Raw genomic sequence first — 23580 nt, 5'->3', positions numbered from 1 at the left:
CGAGGTCAGACTTCTTCTTTATGTGCATGCAATTGCGTTTCTTTTCACAGTTGTAAAATGCTTGTCTGAAGAAGTTTAACCTCGTACATTTGTGTTAGTGTGCAGCAAGACTCTTGAATTGAGTAGAATAGTCATTTTCACTCTAAAAATAATTAAAACAGGGACTGCAAACCCCTGTTTTACGAGATAGTCTGGACCTCCATACTGGCAAAAATCTGCAAATCAGCCCTGTCAACAAATTAATAGCGCAATTTAAAAACGCCACTATGGATTCCTTGGAAAATAAAAAAAATTGATTTACCAAAGAAAAAGATTTTTTTTCGTAGCATTCACGAAGTTTTAGTAAAAAAATGCAATTTTGGTCACATGACGGCCAACGCACGTCACAATTATTTCAGATTACCATTGAGACAAGCATGACGCATCTGCTGTCGTGTCATATGCCCTTGTTTCAGAGACAAAATAAGTGTTTGTTGCATTGAACTCAATGCCGGCACATCCTTGAATCCTGGAATCAGACAACTGTGCCCTACTGTAGCTAGCTCTTGATATTTTAGTTGTCGACCGCGTCTGAGTTAATGCGTGTGACCTTGCTTCGAACAAGTTTCCTTAGAGAAAAATTAGTGTTGTTAACACTAAAGATTTAAATTCAGAACTAAAGAATCAAAACAAACAAAACAATCACACTGGTGAGAAAGTGCGTTTGGTACAATATACTGATATGAGCAAATGGATCAGATACTTTGGCTGTTTGGTAAGGTTAATTAAACTATTTTCAACAAAAGTTGATGTGTAACTGACCAAAATTTCGTCCTGATGGTATAATAAATACAGGTATATCAGAAATACAGAAATAATAAATATGTAAATCATATCCTATAAATTAATTAGTAACTACAGAGCTAGAAGAACTGAAGAATAGATGAATTTGTAACCACAAAACTAATCTACATTATTCAGTGGCACCAGTCTATTTTCTGGTCCATTGCAATATCAAAGAGTCACAGTGTCATACCTTGTCTTTGTACAACTCGATGAAGCGCAGCCTAGAATTTTGAGACAAAAAGCCGCCTACATTTTACCGCTGCAACGGCGGTTTTGCCACAAACTTATAGCCTGGGCCTGTCTCAGAGCCAATCTACTCATGCCTCTTTGACTCACACTAGGAACTGGAGGATATTACTTACCTTACCTTGGCCATTTTTATCTTCAGAACAAGTGGTACAGCCATCAACAAAGCCATAGTTTTCACCGAGCCGCCATTAGCTCACTGCCACCATCTTGTGACGTGAACGAGAATGAAATTTAGTAGGATAGGAATAAAATTAAAAAATTCTATTATATCTGATTGAGATAGGCCGATAGATAGACCGATAGATCCAAAAAGAGGGAACCTAACGAAAATTAATTATGTGGCAAATAACGACCTTTCATCACGATACCACTACTATAAACTATCAGCCCAGATTGTTCTCCATGTTTGAAAAATGAAAATGACGATGTTGTTATTTTTTCAAACAACTTGTAGGGTTGTAAAAATGGTAGCTACTGCAATTTTATTTTCGCTTGGAGGTGAAATAAATACGTTTAATTACGGCTTAGCGGCATACGTCAAATGTGCTATGCGGAAATATCGTAACCAAGATTTCTAAAATGTTTGTTTGCCTTCGCAGTGCCTGACTAAAAAGCTTGGTTGTGATTGTGTACTGTGATCTATGTCCGGTACATTCAAACTGTATTGATGTGTGATTTTTTTGGACACTGAATACTTTTGGACACTTGTTGTCAGATGGTGTTGGAATTTCATCGCCTCTTATGCTGATTGTGAAATTCAAACATACTAATTGCCATATACAGTATATTCAGTCACATAATATCACGAATGGTAGAACATTCGGAGGCAAAATCGCGTTGCCATATACAGTATATTCAGTCACATAATATCACGAATGGTAGAACATTCGGAGGCAAAATCGCGTTGATGCTTTTATCATATTTCTACATATTTGGCTTAATATAGACAAAAACAAAGAAATGATAGATGTGGAATAAAATTGATCGATTGATGTATTATTATGGTATTATATATTTGTATTGAAAATCGTACATACAATGGAAGTTTTGGTTGCTCATTTGTTGATTTTCTCCACTACGAAGTAAACCTAACCCGGATAAAGAAGAAAGTCGTCCGTGTCTTGTTTACGCCACGTCTATATTCGGTAACATATATTTCTAATTTATAGTTCGCTGAGAAGGGTGAAAGCGCCACCGAAATTTGCAGTTGTGTATATAGATAAAAAGCTATAACAACACGGAATCAGAAGTTGTCATTACCAATAGTTATTGATCATCGCGGCACTGCAGTATTACCGGTATGGTAGGAAATCATGTCATAAACTTGGATTCAAAGTCATTAAGATTGCATTCTCCGCGAGATGCAGGAGGAATAGACAGAATCGTGAAAAAACAAAAAGGATCAAATTGGAGCAAGTTAGTTAACGAACTTTTGTTTTTTCAATAAATTTTCGGAGATTTCAGATTAACTGCTGATTGACAGCAATTCCATAATTATATTTTTCTGTTCTTGTATTAGTGGTTATCAATTTTTCATTGTTTACTTGCTACAGCAGTACCGTACAGTGCCATGTTATGCTTGCCTTGGAATCTGAATAAAACTTATACTTGTATTATTTGATGAGCAAATTAAGAGGTCATTTATCCTTTCAAAGTGATTTCTAATATATTTGAACAATTGGGTATTTGGCATGTTGTTGTAGCATTTCATGGTCGTCTAGCTGTAAATATAAAATATCTTCGTTCATTTTGCCTGTGATATCTCTGTATCTAGTGATATCCAGCTTGTTCTTTCTTAACAGATCAGAAGAGAAAACATGGATTGCGACATTATTTATTGGCACAACTATCCTATTTTCATCTCGCGTTGCTATGCCAGTGTGTGCTCCTGCAATGGCGAAAGAGTTCGGTTGGAACAAAGAGCATCTCGGTACTGTGATGGGATGCTTCTTTTGGGGTTATGCAATGACCCAAATATTTGGTGGATACATGGCTGATCGGTGAGTCACTGGAATGTCTATATCTGCGTATTTTCTTATTCAGGCTTCATCAGGAGACTTCATGTTACACATAAAATTACTTTGTGATTAGCGTATTTATATTTGTTATCTTCAGTATAATTGAAATTTATGTTCTCTGCTTATATGTTGTAATTTAATTTTGGTGAGATGTATGTCCAATTGTACTAACTGACAGTCATAGCTATTTATGTTTAATATTCGATTGTGTGATTTTCTTTCAATTGTGTGCAGTAACGCACTTCCTAAACTCGTATCATACCTTCTTAAAATACAGCATGTAAATATGAAATCAATTCTCTTACCTAATGAATACTATATTTCAGTATAGGTGGTGATCGAATGCTATGTATTGCTGCTCTTACATGGGGTACGGTGACATTTATAACTCCATATATTGCCTATTTATATGATGATCATACAGTTACGTTGCTGTTACTTGGATTGTTTCGAGTTATACTTGGATTATTCCAAGGTATGATAAAGAAAATATATGGCTTTTATTTTGATTGTAATTTATTCAAAATACAGATTCAACAAATTTTATAATATGATCACTTTAAAAATTTTCTTAACTTTATAATATAGTCTTTTTTGAATATCAGCCAGGGACATAGTTTGGAAAACCACAAGAGTTCAAACTCATTTTAGTGCAGTTTGTTATCTTAATTAATGTAACTCTGGTTTATTGAAAAGGCTCAATCATAATTATGCTTCATTATAGAGTTGGTGTAAAGATAGGCTCCGAAGTATGTGTACCAATATGAAGGTAATTTTGTTCGCCTATTCTACATCAAGTTACGTGTAAAAGGACTGACACCTATGGGCAGGGGTATGTTCACTTGGCTAACACAGATAGTCCCCGAACTCATAACTAAAATGAGGTAAATCGAAATAAAATTATGCCCCAAATCTAACCTGGTACACATACTACAGGAGTATCGAAAATTATTTTTTTAATTTTTGTATATCTTGAGCTTCATCTATATTTTCCCTGTTTACTGTTTTGCAGGTATGCATTATCCGTCAATGACAAGTTTAGTCAGCCGCAACGTTTGTGAGAAGGATAGATCATTTGCAATGGGTGTGACCTCCACTGGATCAAATTTTGGGTAGTTAATTGCTAGTATATTTGTTTTTTGAGCCAGTTCTGTAACTGTATTAAATACACTTGACCTAATTCCAAGTCGGATATCAAATATTTTTGACTATCAATTAGCGTCTGACCTGAAAAATATTTCCTCATTAAGGAAATGTTGTGTTACACACCCATTGACGAGATATTACATCACTGTGCTCATTTTACATTATAACTATAAATGTATATTGTTGTTCTTCACTTTTGGAACATGTACTGTCAAAAAAAACTTTCAGCTGTCTTACTCGTTTGACTGTGAGCTTCCATTTGTGTTATAGGCCTATATACTTTATAATTTGTGTTGCTCTTGAGTCTTGACACTCACTCAATGGTCAAGTAACTTCTCTCATATACATTTGCTTTTGAGTGAGTGCAGATGTCCTTTGCTTTGAGAAATTAGTTTATGAAAAATGTTGATGGATTATTCAAAATCCTGTTTTTTTTAAATATTTCAGATCTCTTCTTTGTGGTGGCATTGGATCAGTTATTCTTGAGTCACACGGCTGGCCAGGAGTCTTTTATTTTGTTGGATTATGCGCTTTCGGTTGGGTAATACACTCGTGGCAATTGTCTAAAACACAACAAGGTGAAATATCACCTATTCCTCTATACATGTATTGCATTAACTTATAAAGTCTTGTCTTTTATTCATTATCGGTTCAAATTTTTTTCAAGGTCGTAAAGTTACTCGTCAAAATTCAGTTGAAGCAAAAGAAGATGTACCATGGAGGCTAATTTTTTCTAAATCTCAATTATGGTAACTGTTGTATTATTGCCTGTTTAACTCTTTATCCAAAAAATACGGATTAGAATATGAAGCAAAAAATTCCACCTTTAATTTGGCAAAAGCAATTTTTGATCTAAAGTTGTACTGATTCATAACAATAATAGGTTACATAATATAGGACTCTGGAAATTGAATATTGGCATATTCAGGGCAAGCTTTATCCACAAGAATACCATAATTGCAAAACTGTTATTTTTAATTTCCAGGTGTGCTATATGTGCTCATTTTTGTATGAATGCATCCTATTTTATATTACTGATGTGGTTACCTACATATTTTCATGAACGTTTTCCTGACCAAAAGGTAGGTGTCTGAATTTCTTGATGTGAAAAAATCTTCCACTGTCATATATTTACTTCATGAGTTCATAATATTTTTATTTTTTAGGCATGGGTTTTTAATGTTGTTCCTTGGCTTATGTCACTGCCTACCAGCATTTTTGGTGGTTGGTTGAGTAAAAATATAATAGAAGTCAAATTCAGCGTGACTTTTGCAAGAAAATTTATACAGGTGGGTAGATACCTATGTTTACCATATGAATTCTGAAGAGTTGCTACTATATAAAGATTTAGATGATTGATTACTTGGACATACAATGCTGCCAAGTCTACCCAACTTGGTAATATCGCTATATATTTGTCTTATAAAAATAAGATTGTATTTATAGATTGGCTCACCCTCATCTGATGGGCCAAGAAAAATATGACCCAGATTGTGACTCCACAAACTCTCAGTATTCCTGAATCTGAATTGAACATGTTTCTGCCCTCCATATGATCATGCCTCTTCAAAATAAATATCAAAAAACTGATCTGTTTTCAGCTGATATTTGAAAATACAATAATAATATACATTTTATTTTCAGACGATAGCCATGTTTGGTTGTGGTTTATTTGCCATGCTTCTTCCTTTTTGTGAAAATTATATATCTGCACTTATTGTAGCTGGACTTGCAGTATCTTGTCAAACATTTCATAACAGGTTTGTTTGTAATTTTTGTCTTTTATACTTTTATACGTGTATTTTTCAACCTGAAGTCTAAAATTCTCAAATTGTCTGAGTCACACATACAATGGTGCTAAAGAAGACAAAATTTTCTTTAAAAAGTCAAAAAGCATCAAGTTTACTAAACTTCCTATTGAAGAAGGCTCTCATTCGCCAGAGTTTTAGTAAATAAAATTCGATTTTAACGTCGTTTTAGTTCGGGAGCTGAGATGGAGATCGAAATAATTTACAGTCGAGAGTCTAAGTGAGAATTGTATTGTAATTTTTCTCCGGCTCCATTACGTGGTTCTAATTAAATGTGAGACATGCAAACTTATTTGTGTATATTGAATTTCAGTGGCATTCTTGTCAATCCTCAAGATATTGCACCCACTTATTCAGGATCAGTTTTTGGTAAGTATGCCTTTTTAATGTTGTTGTAACGTATGTGGAATCTTTGGTTTTTCAAGCCCTTGGAATCTTTTTTTGTAATTTTTTTGTTTTTAAGTTCTTTCTTGATTTATGTCAATTATTGATTCTTGCTTGATACAACCAAAGGGATTTCTTAATCCTAAAATAACTGAATTCAATTTGATATGCTCAGTCTCAGAACAGTACATCGCAACTTTACCCTGATAATTATTTTAAAAAAAACGTATCATAATATCGTAATTTCTAGTAAATTGTCAAACATGTTCTAAATTGATGTCTTCCATTTATTCCTTTATATCAATATTATTTATTAATGTTCTCACTCTGCTTTCATTTCTATCTAGGTATTATGAATACGGCTGGTGCAATCCCTGGTTTTTTGGGAGTTTATATGGCAGGTTTTATATTGAATGCATCTGGAAATTGGAAAACTGTTTTTACTTCTGTTTTTGTGACCAATGTTATAGGTTTAAGTATATTTCTCTACGGTGGGACTGGTGAAAAAATCATATAATTTATCACAACCAAGGTGCCATCTGACCAGAGTTTCCTTTTTTAAGCCCTCATTGACTGAGTAGCTTTGAAAATTGAAGATTTCATACAATTCTGATTGGTTAAAAAATTTTACCTTAGGCATTTCCGAATATTTTGCACTTCCTTCATAATTTAAATCTCATTCACACTCCCAACCTCAGGATTGCCAGGTTTCTATATTGATTTAAACTTTGTGCTTAAGACTTGGTAATGACCGAAATTGTCTCCAAGTTTAATGATTTATAATTTTTCATCTCTAGTGCTAGCAAGGGAAATGGCTCTGAATCTAAGACTAGTGATTCGGGACCCAAATTCCCTGTATGCTTTTCTTCTGGTATCTCCAGATCATGTTATTTTGCGATATTTACTGAGGCGACATTACTATGCATAATTTTAGCTACATGCCTTTGCTTACCTCGTATGAAATGCTTCAATGAAATTTTCTTGTATATATATATATCTGTTTCTGGGGGCTTAGGTCTGCAAAGTTGGAACTGTTAAGAAACGATGATCGAGTTAATTAGGGATTTCAGTAGCAATTGGACAAGAGGTGGATTCCCTTAATGTTAGAACCGTCTTTTCATCTTTCCCTCGCAATTACTAAATTCGCGGATAAGAATCTCCTGTTCTTTGTTGAAAAGATTTCAGAAAAATATCGCGGAATATTGGCTGTGTATGTTCCAGGCTTAAGATATACTCTGTATCGGTGCAAATCGATTGAAAGCAAGACGCGGTCGAACACTGTATTGAAATAACTTCGGGCTAGTCGTAAGTCTCGGCGCACGAATCTTCACGAAGTACATTCTAATCGATTGAAAGCAAGACGCGGTCGAACACTGTATTGAAATAACTTCGGGCTAGTCGTAAGTCTCGGCGCACGAATCTTCACGAAGTACATTCTAATCCTGTTGGTACAATCTCTTGGAACTAAATAGGTTTCAAGCAGATAAACTTTGTATTCTGATCTGTGTAATGCACAACAGTCACATTCAGAATCTGACATTCCAGTTGGGGTATACCCTGTCACACTGCAAGACAACACCAAGCTATGTCAAGGCTGTCAACTCAGATAAAACCCTCCTAAAATTCGCACCGGATATTCCGAATGGTCCCCGCTCACCACGCAGAAGACATTTTAGGGGAATTCCTGTTGATCTGAATTCTAAACAAATGTAGATCTGATCTGTGTAATGCACAACAGTCACATTCAAAATCTGACTTTCCAGTTGGCGTATATCCTGTCACACTGCAAGACAACACCAAACTATGTCAACTCAGACAAGAGAGCTATGCTCAAATATATGGACACGTAGCGCCACCCAATGGCAATAATTTTGATGACGTCATAGCGAAAAAAAAAGTAATAGCCTTCTGGAGAAAAATTTTATCTTCAACCACTGAAAATTTCAAAGCAATTGGTCCAGTATTCGAAGAGAAAAGCGACTTTTTAAAAACGTGTCAAAGAACAAGAACAACAACAAGAACAACAAGAACAACAACAACATAATATTGAAACGATCGTTATGTCCACTACGTGTCCAATAACCATCCTAAAATTCGCGCCGGATATTCAGAATGGCCCCCGCTCACCACGCAGAGGACATTTGAGGGGAATTCCCGTTGATCTGAATTCTAAACAAATGTGGAACGGCTACCCCAATATCCATGACCACACGAATGCATATATAAACATATACGATTAGCTATTCAGAGTACGTTTCATCAAAAATCAAGTTGACGGGGCACAAGTTACACAATCTAAATTGAACTAATAGATCCAGACCTAACTGAAATAAATGCATTAATTTAGTATAGATATATATATATCAAATTTATATGGTCTATTCGTTGGTAATAAGGAGAAAAACTTTTGCTGTTGCAAAATCGTCCCACTCAGCGATATATCACCCCTAATGTGTCAAAAAAGTAGACTATAGAAAATCAATTAATAAATCTATTATAATAAGAGAATTGAATCAATCAATTTTATTTTGGTCGCTCAGGTATACAACAACAACAAACAAAACGCAGAGGACCTGGGGGACGAGCATAACTCAAAGACAAAGTTAAAACGTAAAAATACGCGCCCGTCTACCAAAAACAGTCAAATAACACAATAAAATAAAAATACACGGGCAATAACTTCAAAATTATGCACTTATACTTAGGGATTTGTTCAAAGAGACTTGTTTTAAAACAATTGTTTTACATCAAGTTTTTTTGCCTGTTTTGTTCAAAATGGCTGTACTATTTGATTTTTTTTTGTATTAAATAAGTTGAAGTAGAATGGATGTAAAAACTTGCCAAGCGCTTCTTATTTGCAATAAATCTTTCAAAACGCCACAAATATCGATAAAGGCTCATGCACACCTTATCAAGCTGTAGTTCAGTGGTTGGCGCAGTAAAACGAAACTGATAAGCCATTACGTGAACGACCCACCTGCGATGAAACCACGTTGCGAAAATTGAAATGCGATCGAATAAATGAGTTTGTATAACCTTGAAAAACTCACTTCAACCTTAAAAAACAAAGTATGCTGAGCATAAATTAACCGAACAGTATTAACCGTAACAATGACTTCATTTTATGAGAAAAATGTCAATACATGACCTCGAAATCCATATTATGGCGTCATAACAGATTAGTTGTGGCGTCTTTGCATCAGAGGACTCCTACAATTAACATAGGCTAGGTTAGGGTGTCTCATCGCTAATATCAGTAGATTACAGCCGATATAAGCATATTCTTCATTATCGCAACCCACTCGTTTTGCCGAAGGGTTGCACTTGATCGAATTGCTTTTGTAGTAGGCTCGTGAGCTAATTTTCATGATTTTTCTTACTCAAAACGTCTCTCTGATATCTCGGCTAAACATTACGGGTAAAATCTTATGACTTTTGGTGGAGATATAAAGTGGCGATAAATGTACGCAATAGTGGTAAAAGTCAAAATAAAATTTTTTACAACGTTTGCAACGTTTTGGCGTAGTTTCGCGGCGATGCAAGGAGTATTTCAATAAAAAATACAAAAAAAATTTTGATTCAAAACAAGCCCTTGTTTTAAAACACGATGTTTTTTTTGGAATTGATAGAAAAACAAAACCTTACTTATACTTATGCAAAAATCATACTTACTAATTCCGTTGCTTATTGATTTTTAAAACGTCTGCTGATAAGAAATTGCATGCAACGTAGTGACAAAATTAACGCGAACGGTCATTAAAGTTTACTTTTACATTTGGTAAATATAAGCTGCTAGTAGTTATTAAATTTATTTGATATGGAGATAATTGACCAAGCTGAGGAAGCGTTTGAATCGGGACCTACGCACAGCCACATAACTCTTCAGTGGTTCCACATTCATTGTTCCGCTTGAAAAAATACAATGTGATTTCATTATTCTATTCGTCGATACCTGTCACGCCCATATTTTGATGTCTCGTCTCATATACATGTACAGCTCAATAAAGTGACGGTCGCAGGCATTCGCTTGTTATGATAAGGTACTTATCAAGGTAGAAGTGGGCTGCAATTTTTGCATTATTGTAAGCACCTTATAGCAAAGTAAATGGCAAACAAACTACCTGTAATGGTGGCGCATGGCGGGGCTTGGGCAGTGCCAGACGCCACCTCTGAAGAAACACTGCAATGTGTAAAGAATGCGGCCAAGATCGGCTACAGGTCTGTTGTTTTCTAAATAGTATGCTTGTTGTCAAAAATTTACAATACTACAATGTGTTATTTTATAGAATTCTGTTACAAGGGGGAAGTTGCATAGATGCGGTTGTAGCAGTTGTGAGCGCCCTAGAAGATAATCCACTTTACGATGCAGGTAACTCAACCACACTATTTATATTTCTAAAGAGCTTTTATTTTAGACTGTACAATGTGTCGTGGCCTTTGATAAACAAGCAAACTTTCGCTTTAATAGGTTCGATTTGACTATATATAGCAAACTAAGAACCCGGAAGTCCGGAATAGTATGTACTGTGTAGACCTACTACACTTCATTTCATATTTTGTATTGCGTCACTGAAAAGACTGCGTGCGAGTTGACGTATGCGAATAGGTATATTGTTAACGTTAATTTAACAAATATGTCTTTTGTATTTCAGGAAAGGGTTCGCTGTTAACGACTAACAAAGATATTGAAATGCACGCTATGGTAATGAAAGGCGACACAATGAAATGTGGTGGTGTGCTTGGAGTACAACGCGTGAAAAATCCGGTACAAGTCGCGAGGCTTGTTATGGAGAAGGTAAAATAGAATTGATCAAAAATGGGGTAGCACCAGTCCGTTGTCACGATACAATTCTGTTAATTTCATTCATTCCGCTAATTGACTATAATGAGCCATATCATATCTTTTGGCAAACAAATTTGGGTACTCTCGAAGTATGTGAACTAAGATGGTGCACAACCTGAACATAGTATGTGTACTAGGTTAGGGTTATCAGGTAATGCGCCATATTGTTGCACATACTTCTGGAGCGCCCGAACTTGTAATAGAACTAAAATATGGAAAATTTGAATAGAATTATGGCCTGACCCCTACCTGGTACACATACTACGTTCCGATGTCCGCCATCTTGGTTCACATACCTCGGAAGTACCCAAATTTGTTTGTTAAAATCCAATATTCTGCAACAGTTATTTTCATTAGTTTATACTATTTTCAAATTCCATATTTTAAGACCGAGCACTGTATGCTAGACGGGGAAAACAGCTTATCACTGGCAAAAGAACACAATGTACCAGAAATGCCTCTAGAATACTTTGTCACTGATTCGGCGCAGAAAGAATTTGACACTTTCATGAAATACAGGAATTGCGTCGATACTCTCTTCAATTCAAAAAGGTAAATGGTTATGAGAATTGTCGGAAAGTACGTTTGTAAATTCTAAGCTTGTTATTAGGGATCACGACACCGTTGGAGCAGTGGCCTTGGACTTGGATGGAAACGTTGCATGTGCGACATCTACTGGTGGAATTACAGGTCAAATGCCAGGACGAGTTTCAGATTCTGGTATTCCCGGTTCCGGTGGATTCGCAGACAATAACTCTCGTAAGTTAAACGTAGTATCATTTACGTCCACACGTAATACTCAATCACTCAATTTTATATTTTTATTCAAGTCGCCGTTTCTTCAACCGGTCACGGAGAATCTATCATCAAAGTGTCGTTAGCGCGACTAGCAAGTTTACATTCGGAACAAGGTATGCTAGTATATTTGGTAATTGAACTCCTCAGTTAAACACCTGCAGAATATCAGTCTCACGAGTAGCCTACGAAGCAAATTTTGCATAAAATTTGTGCTCACGTTTATTGTATATTTAAAAAAAAATTAGTTAGACTGATTTAAAACTAGTTTTGAGTTTTTCATAAAATAGGTATTTATGTAATGCTGCGCACCTGTCTGATAACTCAGATTTTATTTTAAGAATTCCTAAACTCATAAAAATAGAGATTTTGTATGATATGCAAATTTGTTCAATTGTTTCGTCATAATGATTTATCATTGTTAACGCATGACTATTGTGACGTCACAAAGGCAAAATAACCTCTGCGAAGGATTTTCGAGTTTTTGCATCTCAGATTCTAGCTTAGCGCTTATAAATTTCAATTTATACTACAGTATAGGAAGGCGTGCACTTGTGATATTCACTGTTTGAGTCCAATTCACCTTGGTTGACTTTTATATAAGAGTACATTGCTGTTTTATTCTTTATATTTAACTTTAGTCTTATTTCGGCGGTTGTGCAGAGCGTGTTATATTGATGAAATATATATTTTTAAACATAAAAAATAATGTAATTGAAACAGATTAGCTATTTTGGGGATTAGACATCGTAAATTCTAAGAATTAAATTTGTTTTTGGATTGTTTGGTTTTCAGGACTGGTACATATAGTCAAGTTGCAAAATTGCGTATGTCCCCTAGTCATAGACACATTTCTGCCTAAGTTACAGTGTACCATTATGACGTCACATGACTGCGTCATACAAATTAACTTAAATCCGGCTACCATCAAAAAATTGATCTATGGCAAATTATTGACTCTCAATGGCATAGCAATATCATTAGGAAGTTTTTTACGTTTTTTTCAAAACTGCTAAAAATGACTTATGCAATTCGGTTATTAGCGTGACGATATCATACTCATTGGTTATATCAAATTCCTAAAACTTGCATACTTGCCCTAAGCAATCGATTGCTAATTGGAATAATCAATAATTGTTATGTGATCATTCATGTTTTAAGGTTGCAGTCCTCAAGAAAGCGTGAATAAGGCGTTAAAATTTATGAAAGATCGAACAGAAGGACATGGAGGAGCCATTGCATTGGATAAAAAGGGACGAGTCGGAATAGGCTTCACGACTATTAAAATGTCATGGGCTGTAATTGGGGGGAAATTAGAGTTAACAGAAAACAATGGTCAAAACAGAATTGCTTATGGAATACTTCCGAATGAACTCCGAGTGGAACAATTTGAATCATGATGATGAATTCATTCCATCTTTAATAGTTTTTAATTACTAGAATCCTACTCATGTGTAACCTTAGTTTGCATGCGATTGTCGGTATTTTTTCGTAGCATAGCCTTTAATTTATCAGCATTGTCAATCATTAAACTGCCAGTTCATCATTTTGTTGACACACACGGTACTTATGCATTAATAGCACTCGTGAAAGTGTGTATAAATTGTGCGCTGGTTAATTCTTTTTATATGTTATCATTTTTGATAAACAGAAAGATTAACTATTGTGCCATAGTACCTAAATGAGCGGTACCTGGTTCTTCGTGTTTTATCGCCAGCGACCATGTTGAATATACTGTACTTTATACTTTCATGCAAACGAATGCAATTTATTTTTTGTTTGGAGAAGGAAGGCTGATAAGACATTTACTTGTGGGGCAAGATGGCGATGTAGCATAAGTCTGGAACCAAATTCTCATGCCATCCATGGTAACGTTCCAGCCACGAAGGCCTCTTATTTCGAAGAAATTGCCATTATAAAAATATGCGGAATACACAGACGTGGTCAATTACCTCATAGAGAAAATATTTTCATTCATGCACGTAACTGTTTCAATAATTACCGACAGTGCGTGTTTAGAAATTTTGCAGAAATGACAGTCATGTTTTGTTATATGCTGAAGTACAATTTTTTAATGACGCCAATAGCCGTCTGCAAAAGAGGCGATTGCGAACTGTTTGAAAGAGACCACGCAAAGAATGAAAGTATGCACTTTCCAGTTTAGGCTTCCTAACATAACACTTATCTGAAATTGGCAATATCAACGTATCATTCATAAATACGATAAATCTTACGATATTCTTACAAGGAAACGCTGTCACGTAATTTTACTCGAGGTATTGAGAAAATATTCCATTTTGTAGTCTGCATATCCGACGACAACAAACGTAGCAGATTACTCGAGCGAATCGTTACGTCACGTGCTCATGGCACCGCGCGCTTTTCAAGTTCCGTGTTATGTCGAGTGATGTCGTCTTTGTTCGTTTATACTTTATATGAATAATTTGGCTATTTCGAGAGGCCTTCAGGGCAGGCGACCACTGGTTACCTTCCGACAGCTTGATTACGAGGCTAAAATATATCGCAGCTTTTTCACTGGGTAATATATGCCTATTTAAGCGTGTAATTACGACGTAGTCACCCACCGACTGCCACTTTTTGTTTGACTGAGGGTACAATCGGGTGCCAGACGCCCGATGTTTTAGTGAGATAAACCATGGTAGTGAGAACGTAATGTTGACATTGCGATAGCTAAGCAGGTGGTTGCCACTTTTTTAACTCAGAATCTATACACGGACGAAAAAGGGGTAGAGAGTACTCCGAATATTTATCGAGTCAGATACGTCGATCGTTCCGTATTTTGTTTGCGAGCATAAGCAGCGCGTGGTACTATAAGTTAGTGACAAGTACAATATTTAGGTAAGTAGTTAATTAACAACAGATGCAAGGTGAAGTGAAATTTTGATAGTTGCATGCAGTGTATTGGTATATTAAATACACGTGCTGTTTGCTGACTTGTCTATAGGGCACCGTTGACAAGTTTTAAAGTAACTACGAGTATTATGTGTTAGTTGAAAGATTGGGTATGACTTCCATATCCATTTCAAAGACAGGGAAGTAGATAAGGCGAAACACATGAAGGTTATAGTTAAACTAACTGGTGGGAATTTTACAGATGCATGGACGTGGTGGATATTTCAAACGTGCTTCGCATTAGCAATGTACGCTCGTGAATGGTTCAATGTAAGTGGTCTTTATATAAATTTTCACAAACTGATATATTAATGTTCTTTTTATCGTTGTTTGATATAATTGATTCGGCGGATTGTCGTTATATTCACAATATATTTCAATCAGCCCTTTTGGCCATAATGATAATTTTCGAAACGGGGCGATGGTAGTGAAGTTATGAAGTATACCATGGTCGAATTATTGCGTCATCAACGTAATATTTTGTATGAAATATTTGTTGCGGTATCATATTATATAGATGTGCGAATGCTAGTCGTGCCGATCCGCGTCATTTGTCTCTTTACAGATTTAAATTTCACAATGTAAAGTAGGTTCTTATGGTATAAACGCGGACTGGCGCGAAACTCCTAGATTTATATGCTGTGCTGGTTACTTCCTGTTAGGCCATTGTGAGTATTATTTTACAGTTATCTTGGTATTCATCGAATGAATGTTAGGAGAACAAATGTTTGAATGGTATTTATCAGTGTTTGTCGGCCCTCTGGTAGTTGCCCCCTGTCAAGCATGGTCTGAAGATAACTGGAGCTGTACATCAAAATTCGCCCCATTATGGCGAGCTTCTTATACTGCAAATTGCCATTCATTATAGCCTGTAATAAATATGACATCTCCGGGAGAAAATATCGCGTTTCATCTAGCAGTCGACATTTCCTAGTAACAGGATATTCGGACAAAAAGATGTATCTATAATAATTAGAAGCCCGATATATGATTATCTTATTTCCCGATATTAACAGCTACACTGCGATACCCAGCATTTTATTTCGTTCAAAGGAATTAAATAGTGCCCCGCACGAAACCCCGCAGATGTTACCCGGCTACAGCAAAAACCCCATCTGGGTATTCGATCGTTCTTATTTACATTAGTCATAAATTCGGCATTGATACCCAGCCCTGTCTCGCCTACCAGAATGTCTCGCCTAAAATCGTACATGTTTACGACAATACGATTTACTCACCAACAGATAAATTCTGTCCCATTCAATAGTTCATCTACATTACTTTCGTTGTATCGAGCGATATAGTACGGTATTACGATTTATTACTTATTCTACGACTTACCTGTAAGATGTTTGAGTTACGTTGGCCAGTGAGGGGAGTAGTGGTGTGAATGAGATAGCACCAGGTTTAGGATGATTTGGGTGAAAACTCGTGGATGCTCAAATTAATCATATTGAAACATTTTATGTTCAAAATATAAAAATCGCCTCAATCAGCAACGTTTTTTTTAACTCATACTATTTAATTGCATTTTGTGTTAAAAACATGTATGACACTCATCCGGACACATGTTCAATGCAAATTTTTCTTCTAAATATTAACATTTGTACAATATTAAATTGAATTTTGAATACTTTCGAATATTTTTCATTTGTACACTATTAAGAATACCAATGGAGCTTAAATCAAGCATACAAACTTGTTCATAATTGAAGCGTTTTCAAATACAAATAAAATATAAATGATTTGCATAAACAGACTCGAGATATTTTTATTTGATGATCGATTTTAAAAACGATTCTAAAATACACATCATCAATTAATGTCGATTCAGGATACCGAAGCTATTATCGAACCTTGTCCATGTGCGACGAATTGATTTCAAGCATTGTGCCCGGCATACATAAAACTCAATAACATTCTATTGGTCGAAATAGATATGAAACGTTATGCTAATAGTGAAGTAAGCAAGGAAGCCAAGCTAAAATCAATTTGTCTCCCGAAAAACGATTGAACAAACTACGCCAACCATTTGTTCTTACTAGGGCTTGGTGATGTTCACAAGTCGCATTGTCGTACTAAATATCTGTTTTTTAATTATATTACAATCTTTAGTGCGGGCGCATAAGACACCAACGGAAGCCTATTTATAGGAAATTATCACGAATGCTGTTGTATTGTTTCATGGAGTCATATTAACGTTGGCGGTAATTTTGTGTCGGAATTGTATTCGATAGAATTTTAAATGCTAATACCAAACGTCTTTAACAAACATATTTTGCTTTTCAACATTGACATTTCCACTAGGTCCATGGGGCATCTATTGATAAAACCGTCAGAAATTTATTTATTCTCAGATGAAGAGTGCGATTGATGCAAAAATATGAGTTTATTATCTTCTTCATTGAATGTATAGTCTTTCACATTATCCGCCCGAGGAACAGATGATTTTCGACAAAAATTTTACAGTCGTGTATCATGAAACTTCATTAGCATAACTATGTATAGTGATTATTAGGGTATAGTTGTTTAACGTTTTCTCCTATCATACTATTCCTCCGCCGACCAAAAATAGGAGAATTAAAACCCTTTGTCGTGTGTAACAATTTTTATCTTCGATGTTTCACTGTATAATTTTAACACATGTCCATTGTCTATTGTAGAGTTTCATCATCCACATAATTTAATATCCTTCCCTTTATTGTACATTATGACTCCATTTTTCTTTGGTTATTGTTATTGTTCTCTTCGATATAAATACGTTACATTGAGTTTTATTCCATTACCGAACGCGGTCACACTAGTTATGAATTGTTCTAAAACTGTTAAAAAATTTCATCATCGGAGATAAAGATGATCATCATTAGCATTCATATGCCATTTTGAAAATATTTAATAGCTCTCAACATAGGATAACCCCAAAGTGTGAACGGAAACAAGTTATCGCTTTTGATGTTTATTGAAGTACCTGAATTTGACATCCCTATTATATTTGAATGACTTAGTGAAAAATCGATTCGAATTCATGAAGTACAGGCCATTCAAGTTGTTGAATTTGCCATATTTAAGTTCCCTCGTTTGTTCGATATCATGCGAATAAACAAATCCAATTCAACCTATATTATTGTAGAACATTATTCAGAAATGAAATATTCTCGTTGGAACAATTTATTTATGCATGGCCTGTAATGATAAACGCACATTATTTCTTGAATATGCTTTGTCAAACTTGGGATTTCCTCCAATGTAAAAGATATTCGTTTGGCGAAATATTGATTAGTAAATTTTATTGTCATAATAGCGAGTGCTTTCCACCTATTCACAGTGAAACATACACAATCTGTAAAAAACAATATACTTCAGCCCGTTCATAGTTTAGCTAAATAATATTGTATGTTTCTTACAAGTTGTGCATGTTTACTAATAATATTATATTGTTAACGGTGATATGGTTCAGATTAATATCACCCGAGATTTCATATTCAAAAATATTCACTATATCTCATTTATACAACCCGCCATTTTGCATATTTTTATTGCACCCTCTTGCAAAATGCTATGTAAAGACCTAATCTGAACTGGAACAACTAAATTCATCTAGTTTTAGTTCTCTGCTGCCTTTTTATATCTTTTCAACTCATTCTAAACTTGTGAAATTCTTCCGCTGCACTGGCAAGCTGAACTGAGTTAAATCATTTGCTACGCTTAACCTTTAGGCCTGTCAGTTAGAGTTTAAGCGATTTCCAATGAAGAGTTCGTCTGAACTTTAAACGAGCGACGAGTATAAGTATATATTACAAAACCTAAGCGAGTTTAGGTAACCTTACATGCGAACCCGTGGAGTTTGATTTAGGCTTTTTCATTTTCTCTCGAAATTAGGTGAACTCGCTGACCGTTCCATAAAGATCTGAGAGAAAGAGATTGAGTCAGAGTACTCGCATCCCAGTTCATATTTTTATTCCTGACTCCAGTCTGCGTCAGTCGATAATTGCTGTAATTTTGATTTAATTGCAGTTTTATTTTTTGTATTTAGTCAGTTGCAAAATACCTCTTACATTGTAAGGTTATTGATTAGATATTAGCGTACAGTAATGGCTGAAAAGTCTTGCAACACATTTTAACAGTTTTATTCTGTGGGGCCATTCTTCTTCTTGGCAGTACTTTTGCACTTCAACGCTAAAACAAAGAGAAAACGGGAAACTAGTATTACACGATACTAGAATCAACCACATTACAGAAATTTCAATGTTTTTTTTTTAATTTACTTTTCTCAATCAGATTTTCGAACGCCTATTAGATCGAAGTTGCGAAATTTTCATTCGACATTGTCGGCGTAACGTTAACAATCCACCAAACACACTGTATCATGTGCAAGTTTTGTGCCATTCGCCGTTTTGTATTTAGGCCAAATGCGGCGATTATGGCACGTAGGTATTACCTTGTAATGCAAAACCTCCCCATTATAATAAAAAATTGTATTTTCTCTTAGGCGAGCAACCTGTAGTCGGTGTAAACTATTTAGCAAACGCTTTAAATCTCGAATCACTAATTTTTGCAAATAAGATTGAAGCACAAATGAAATTTCTGATATGAAATCGTACAGACAACGATTTCATCAACGATTAAATTGTATGTCAAGCCATTTCTGCACGATACTATCTAATCGTGCAGCCAACGATTTCAAATCACCAAATATTCCGTTTATCCCGTAATAAATATCGGTCAATTTCTACAAACAAAACATAATTTTTAAATAAGTAAATAACACTTTCAACATATTTATTTTAAATATTCGTGATAATTGACCTTGAAGTTGAATGTGTTTAGAACATTAAACATGGCGTATGTTCAATATGTATATTGCTTGTCATGTTTAGCAAGCATTTATGAATAGTTTTAAGATCTATTTTTGTAACAAAAACATGTTTTTCATTTTTTCCCGTTGTGTTTATATAGTATTGACCTTTGAGCTATTCCTTACGGAAGTTCATTAACAATTAGATAAATTTTGTCGGAAATGATTTGAATGCTATAAAATAATCGTCAATTTAAGCTATTCGCCAATAATTATATTTTTCAGAATAGGAGGAAACGCGTAATAACAATAACATTAAATTATATATCCCACCCTGCTATTTCTTATCCCATTGTATTTTGCATCACCACGATTTAGTCAATATTTTGGTATAGGATTTGTTAACGGAATTTACAGGATATATTGGTTGTAGGGTCCCTATCATTACATTAACTATTATCCACAAAATATAAGTCTATTATTTCTTGAATGCAGGTTGCCCAAAGTATTCAAATAATTACAGGTTACGTCGCGCAGGGTTAAAATTTCTTAATAGATTTATTCGACGGCGGTTTTATTCTCTGATATATTTTGTTTTCATAAGACAATGGAACAGTAACGTAATACTTGCTTCTTTTGCATATCAATTTGAGTAGATTGGATGACTCGTTCGTTCGGCGGAATCTAATATATTATTGGCTGTCACAACAATGTGATAATAAACTGTACATCAAAAATCAACAATGTACTCGTTCAGTAAACACTTCCCACTGACCCACTCGTAAACGAATACAATTAAAATATATGTTAATCAGAGATTTATGTTAACCTCAACTTATGCTTCAATGTGATTAATGTAGCCCGTGCATTAAAATTTGATTATTTAGGCATCAGACATTTGTATCTCGAGGCGCGATTTACGCGCAAAAAATCACCGTTAACCACAACCGCCTTTTCTTCGCCGTATCTTCAACAACTGACCGCCAGGTTTAAGGATTGCATTTTCGAAGCTCGATTTGATTCGGCAATCTGTGTTCCGACTTCGTGTCGAAAAGAACTCTGGGTTTTCGATAATAAAATGTTGATACAAAAATTTTGTGTTCATTCCAATTTTGGTTCCAACGTCCAACTACCAGAAATTTGGAATCGAAACCCCAGCCAAACTATTCAGCTCTAAAATTTTTAGTATTCATATTTTCAAAAATTAATTTTGAAATGTCTTCATAAATATAAGCGTTTCAGTGGTGTATTTTTTTTTAGAAATTAACCTCTTTTCTGCAATCGAGATAAGGTATCGGGTAATTGTCGGACCTGGGAAAATGAGTTATTTAGTAGTCGCGGACAGCGGTTGGTCTTCAAGCGGTATTTTTATTCGCATCTCATTCCCGAATTCCAAACAGATGTCAAGCGTAGTATTTTCTTATTCCTGACCCATTTTATATGGTAATCGACAAAAGCTACCCGTCCCGTCTCGATGCTATATTTATGTTTGCCATATGTCGCTTGAGATACGATTTTTAAATGCTCCATCTTCCACGCTCAGCTTACGGGTTACGTCATTAGTTAACGTGGAAGCATCTCGTCGCTGGAGGGCGATGCGGGGCTGCACAATGTTATAGTAAAGATCATATTTCTCTTCACTTCCGCCGAGATGCAGAGTCGAAATGAAATCATATTTTGGGTAGGGATATATTGGTGATGAGCCATAGGCTCTTCAACGATTAGTCGATCATTATTAGTACCAAGTGTACATATGGGTCATTTTGCTAAATTGCTGTTACTGTGAAAATCAGCACTCAAAGATGGATTTCTTTCTCTGAAACGCTAAAATTATTTTTTCAAATTTCACCTAATTCCCGTGGGACCTGTTATGTCACCCCAAATGTTGCTGTCTTATTTCAATTCATGGGAACAATCTTATACGGCCTTTAACTTTCGTGTCCTTTTATTGAATCATCGCTCCCTTGTATTAATAAAAGAACTTCCGAACTTGCCTTCTGTTCTCTTCTAATTTTTTTTTTCTATTTTCTTTTTATGAAGAAGTATATTACTATGTTGAAGAACCGTGTACAAGTCGTTCCCAGATAAGCAAAATTCTGCTACTATTTTCAGTAACGCAATGAATTTTTGAATAATTATCCCAATTCCTTTCATGGAAAGGCGAGAAAACATATCAAAGAATTATATTCCTAAAGGATCCAGGTTCAAGACGCGGTATTTTAATGGGAACTGAGGATGTAACATAGGCATAGGTTCGCCTGTCGTTATTCTATATGATGTTTCTATATAATATTAAAAGTACTTAAAAAATGTTCTTCGGCTATATGAATAGTTCAATTTCGACAGGATGGCAATCTAACGTATAAACAACGCCTGAAAGACTATCCTTGATTGAACTTTTATAGTCAACCCCTAGATGACAGCAGATATCAAGAAAATTGCACACTTCTGCGTCTTCTATTCTGACAAGTCAAAGGCTGAATTTATTATGTTTTTATAGAACCCACGATTAGGAGGAATTCAAAGGCGAAAATTATAATGCTTCGGAGTTGAAATTTTAGACATTTACCGAAAGTACTCAAAAGTCCACATTTCCGACGGAAACTAAAAAAGCTTTATGTTGTTAAAGTATTCCCAGCGAAGATTTGCCATTTGTCAAACAGAATTCATATCTAGGGTAGTTTGGTAAATGGTTTGGAATCGAGCCGGATGTATATTTTCCCTGGCTCCAGGACCCAGACCACTTCAACAGTCGATGTATTAAGACTATTTCTGTCCGACAAAATCCAAAGATTGGTTGTTATAATACGGCAATGATAGTTTTTACTCCGTGGTAGAGCAATATTTCTCCGAACTGCCTTACATAAATCCCGGGATCGTAGGTTCAATAGGTCGCTTCCTAGTGTACGTCCTTTTGCGTGGCCGTGTTGATGCAGCGAATTCTCAAGAGTCCCTTAGATAAACCTTGTAAAATGTATATGCATTTTACAGCTATACATTTTTACATTCCAAATATTAATGATATTAAAATCTAATGTCTTTTGCCAATTTTTCATACGCAAATTGTCGCGAGAACATAAAGGACGTCATAACGTGAGAAAATCTTACTTAGAGTATAAAAATAACACGCATTCATTGATATCGCCTACAAAGATAACATGATTGTTGCTTTATCTTTCACAAGAGTTACGTCGCCTGAATTCACCTTCTTGGCCCCTCAAAGGGACAGATTATTTTTCTGATATGACACGGGAAATATGCCTAAGTCAGGTCCCACGACGCCTTGTTTTACGTTCCATGCCCTCATTATAATCTACTTGTGATGTATATAATGAATATTAGGTACATTATCTGTAACAGACCAAAGCACTGTTGAGATTTATTGGTGTACTTATATTTTTCAAGGGCTTTTGAACGATTACTTCACGTCAATTTTAGATATTGAAGTCAAATGATCCTACGTTGCAATTCACAAGATCATATTTTGATATTATGTATATTTAGATCGTCTCCTACCGGTGTTGCACTACTATTGTTCTTCAAAATACTTTCATTGGCAAACTTGCTTGGTACTATCATTTTTTGTGTAATGTGCGTGCATTAAGATGGAATTGAGTTGTCTGAAAATAACTCTTCGACGCGATCGTATTGGGTGGAGTTGCAAAAGAGCCATAAATGATATATGTTTCTACAAATATTTCCGTTTGATAGCGAACAAACTGTCATCAGCTGTCATTTATATTTACTGTAACTTTTTCCCCGAGCGATATGCAAAGAATGAAGATTTGCTATGTAAAATTTGAA

The 23580-nt window shown here is 35.3% G+C and overlaps 2 protein-coding genes across 3 annotated transcripts; both read left to right on the top strand.

The window, feature by feature from the left end:
- Nucleotides 1–1960: 1960 nt before the first annotated feature.
- Nucleotides 1961–7406, top strand: LOC120333814 (voltage-gated purine nucleotide uniporter SLC17A9-like). Its single transcript, XM_039401195.2, has 11 exons — nt 1961–2490; nt 2877–3074; nt 3419–3567; nt 4105–4204; nt 4686–4816; nt 4906–4987; nt 5224–5320; nt 5405–5527; nt 5883–5998; nt 6360–6415; nt 6778–7406. The coding sequence occupies exons 1-11, from the start codon at nt 2375–2377 to the stop codon at nt 6945–6947; spliced, it is 1338 nt and encodes a 445-aa protein (XP_039257129.2). The 5' UTR covers nt 1961–2374; the 3' UTR covers nt 6948–7406.
- A 3026-nt stretch (nt 7407–10432) lies between these two features.
- Nucleotides 10433–13842, top strand: LOC120333827 (isoaspartyl peptidase/L-asparaginase-like). 2 transcript variants are annotated; one of them, XM_078120554.1, is made up of 7 exons: nt 10433–10648; nt 10717–10799; nt 11083–11225; nt 11662–11825; nt 11884–12032; nt 12104–12180; nt 13229–13842. In XM_078120554.1, the coding sequence occupies exons 1-7, from the start codon at nt 10536–10538 to the stop codon at nt 13466–13468; spliced, it is 969 nt and encodes a 322-aa protein (XP_077976680.1). In that variant the 5' UTR covers nt 10433–10535; the 3' UTR covers nt 13469–13842. The 2 variants fall into 2 exon arrangements, with proteins under 2 accessions (XP_077976680.1, XP_039257144.2); XM_039401210.2 differs by having other exon boundaries at nt 12104–12184; nt 13230–13839.
- The last annotated feature ends 9738 nt before the right edge of the window (nt 13843–23580 follow it).

Source organism: Styela clava, chromosome 15, assembly GCF_964204865.1.
Source record: "Styela clava chromosome 15, kaStyClav1.hap1.2, whole genome shotgun sequence".
Taxonomy (NCBI): domain Eukaryota; kingdom Metazoa; phylum Chordata; class Ascidiacea; order Stolidobranchia; family Styelidae; genus Styela; species Styela clava.
Note: the sequence above shows the minus strand (reverse complement) of the source record. Positions and strands in the feature narration are given on the sequence as shown.

Coding starts and splice junctions, on each gene's coding strand:
- LOC120333827 (XM_039401210.2), top strand. CDS start 10,536: ATGGCAAACAAACTACCTGTAATGGTGGCGCATGGCGGGGCTTGGGCA. Junction 10,800..11,082: donor TAATCCACTTTACGATGCAG/GTAACTCAACCA, acceptor TTTGTATTTCAG/GAAAGGGTTCGCTGTTAACG. Junction 12,033..12,103: donor ATTCGCAGACAATAACTCTC/GTAAGTTAAACG, acceptor TTTTTATTCAAG/TCGCCGTTTCTTCAACCGGT.
- LOC120333814 (XM_039401195.2), top strand. CDS start 2,375: ATGGTAGGAAATCATGTCATAAACTTGGATTCAAAGTCATTAAGATTG. Junction 4,988..5,223: donor TTTTCTAAATCTCAATTATG/GTAACTGTTGTA, acceptor TTTAATTTCCAG/GTGTGCTATATGTGCTCATT. Junction 5,999..6,359: donor TGTCAAACATTTCATAACAG/GTTTGTTTGTAA, acceptor ATTGAATTTCAG/TGGCATTCTTGTCAATCCTC.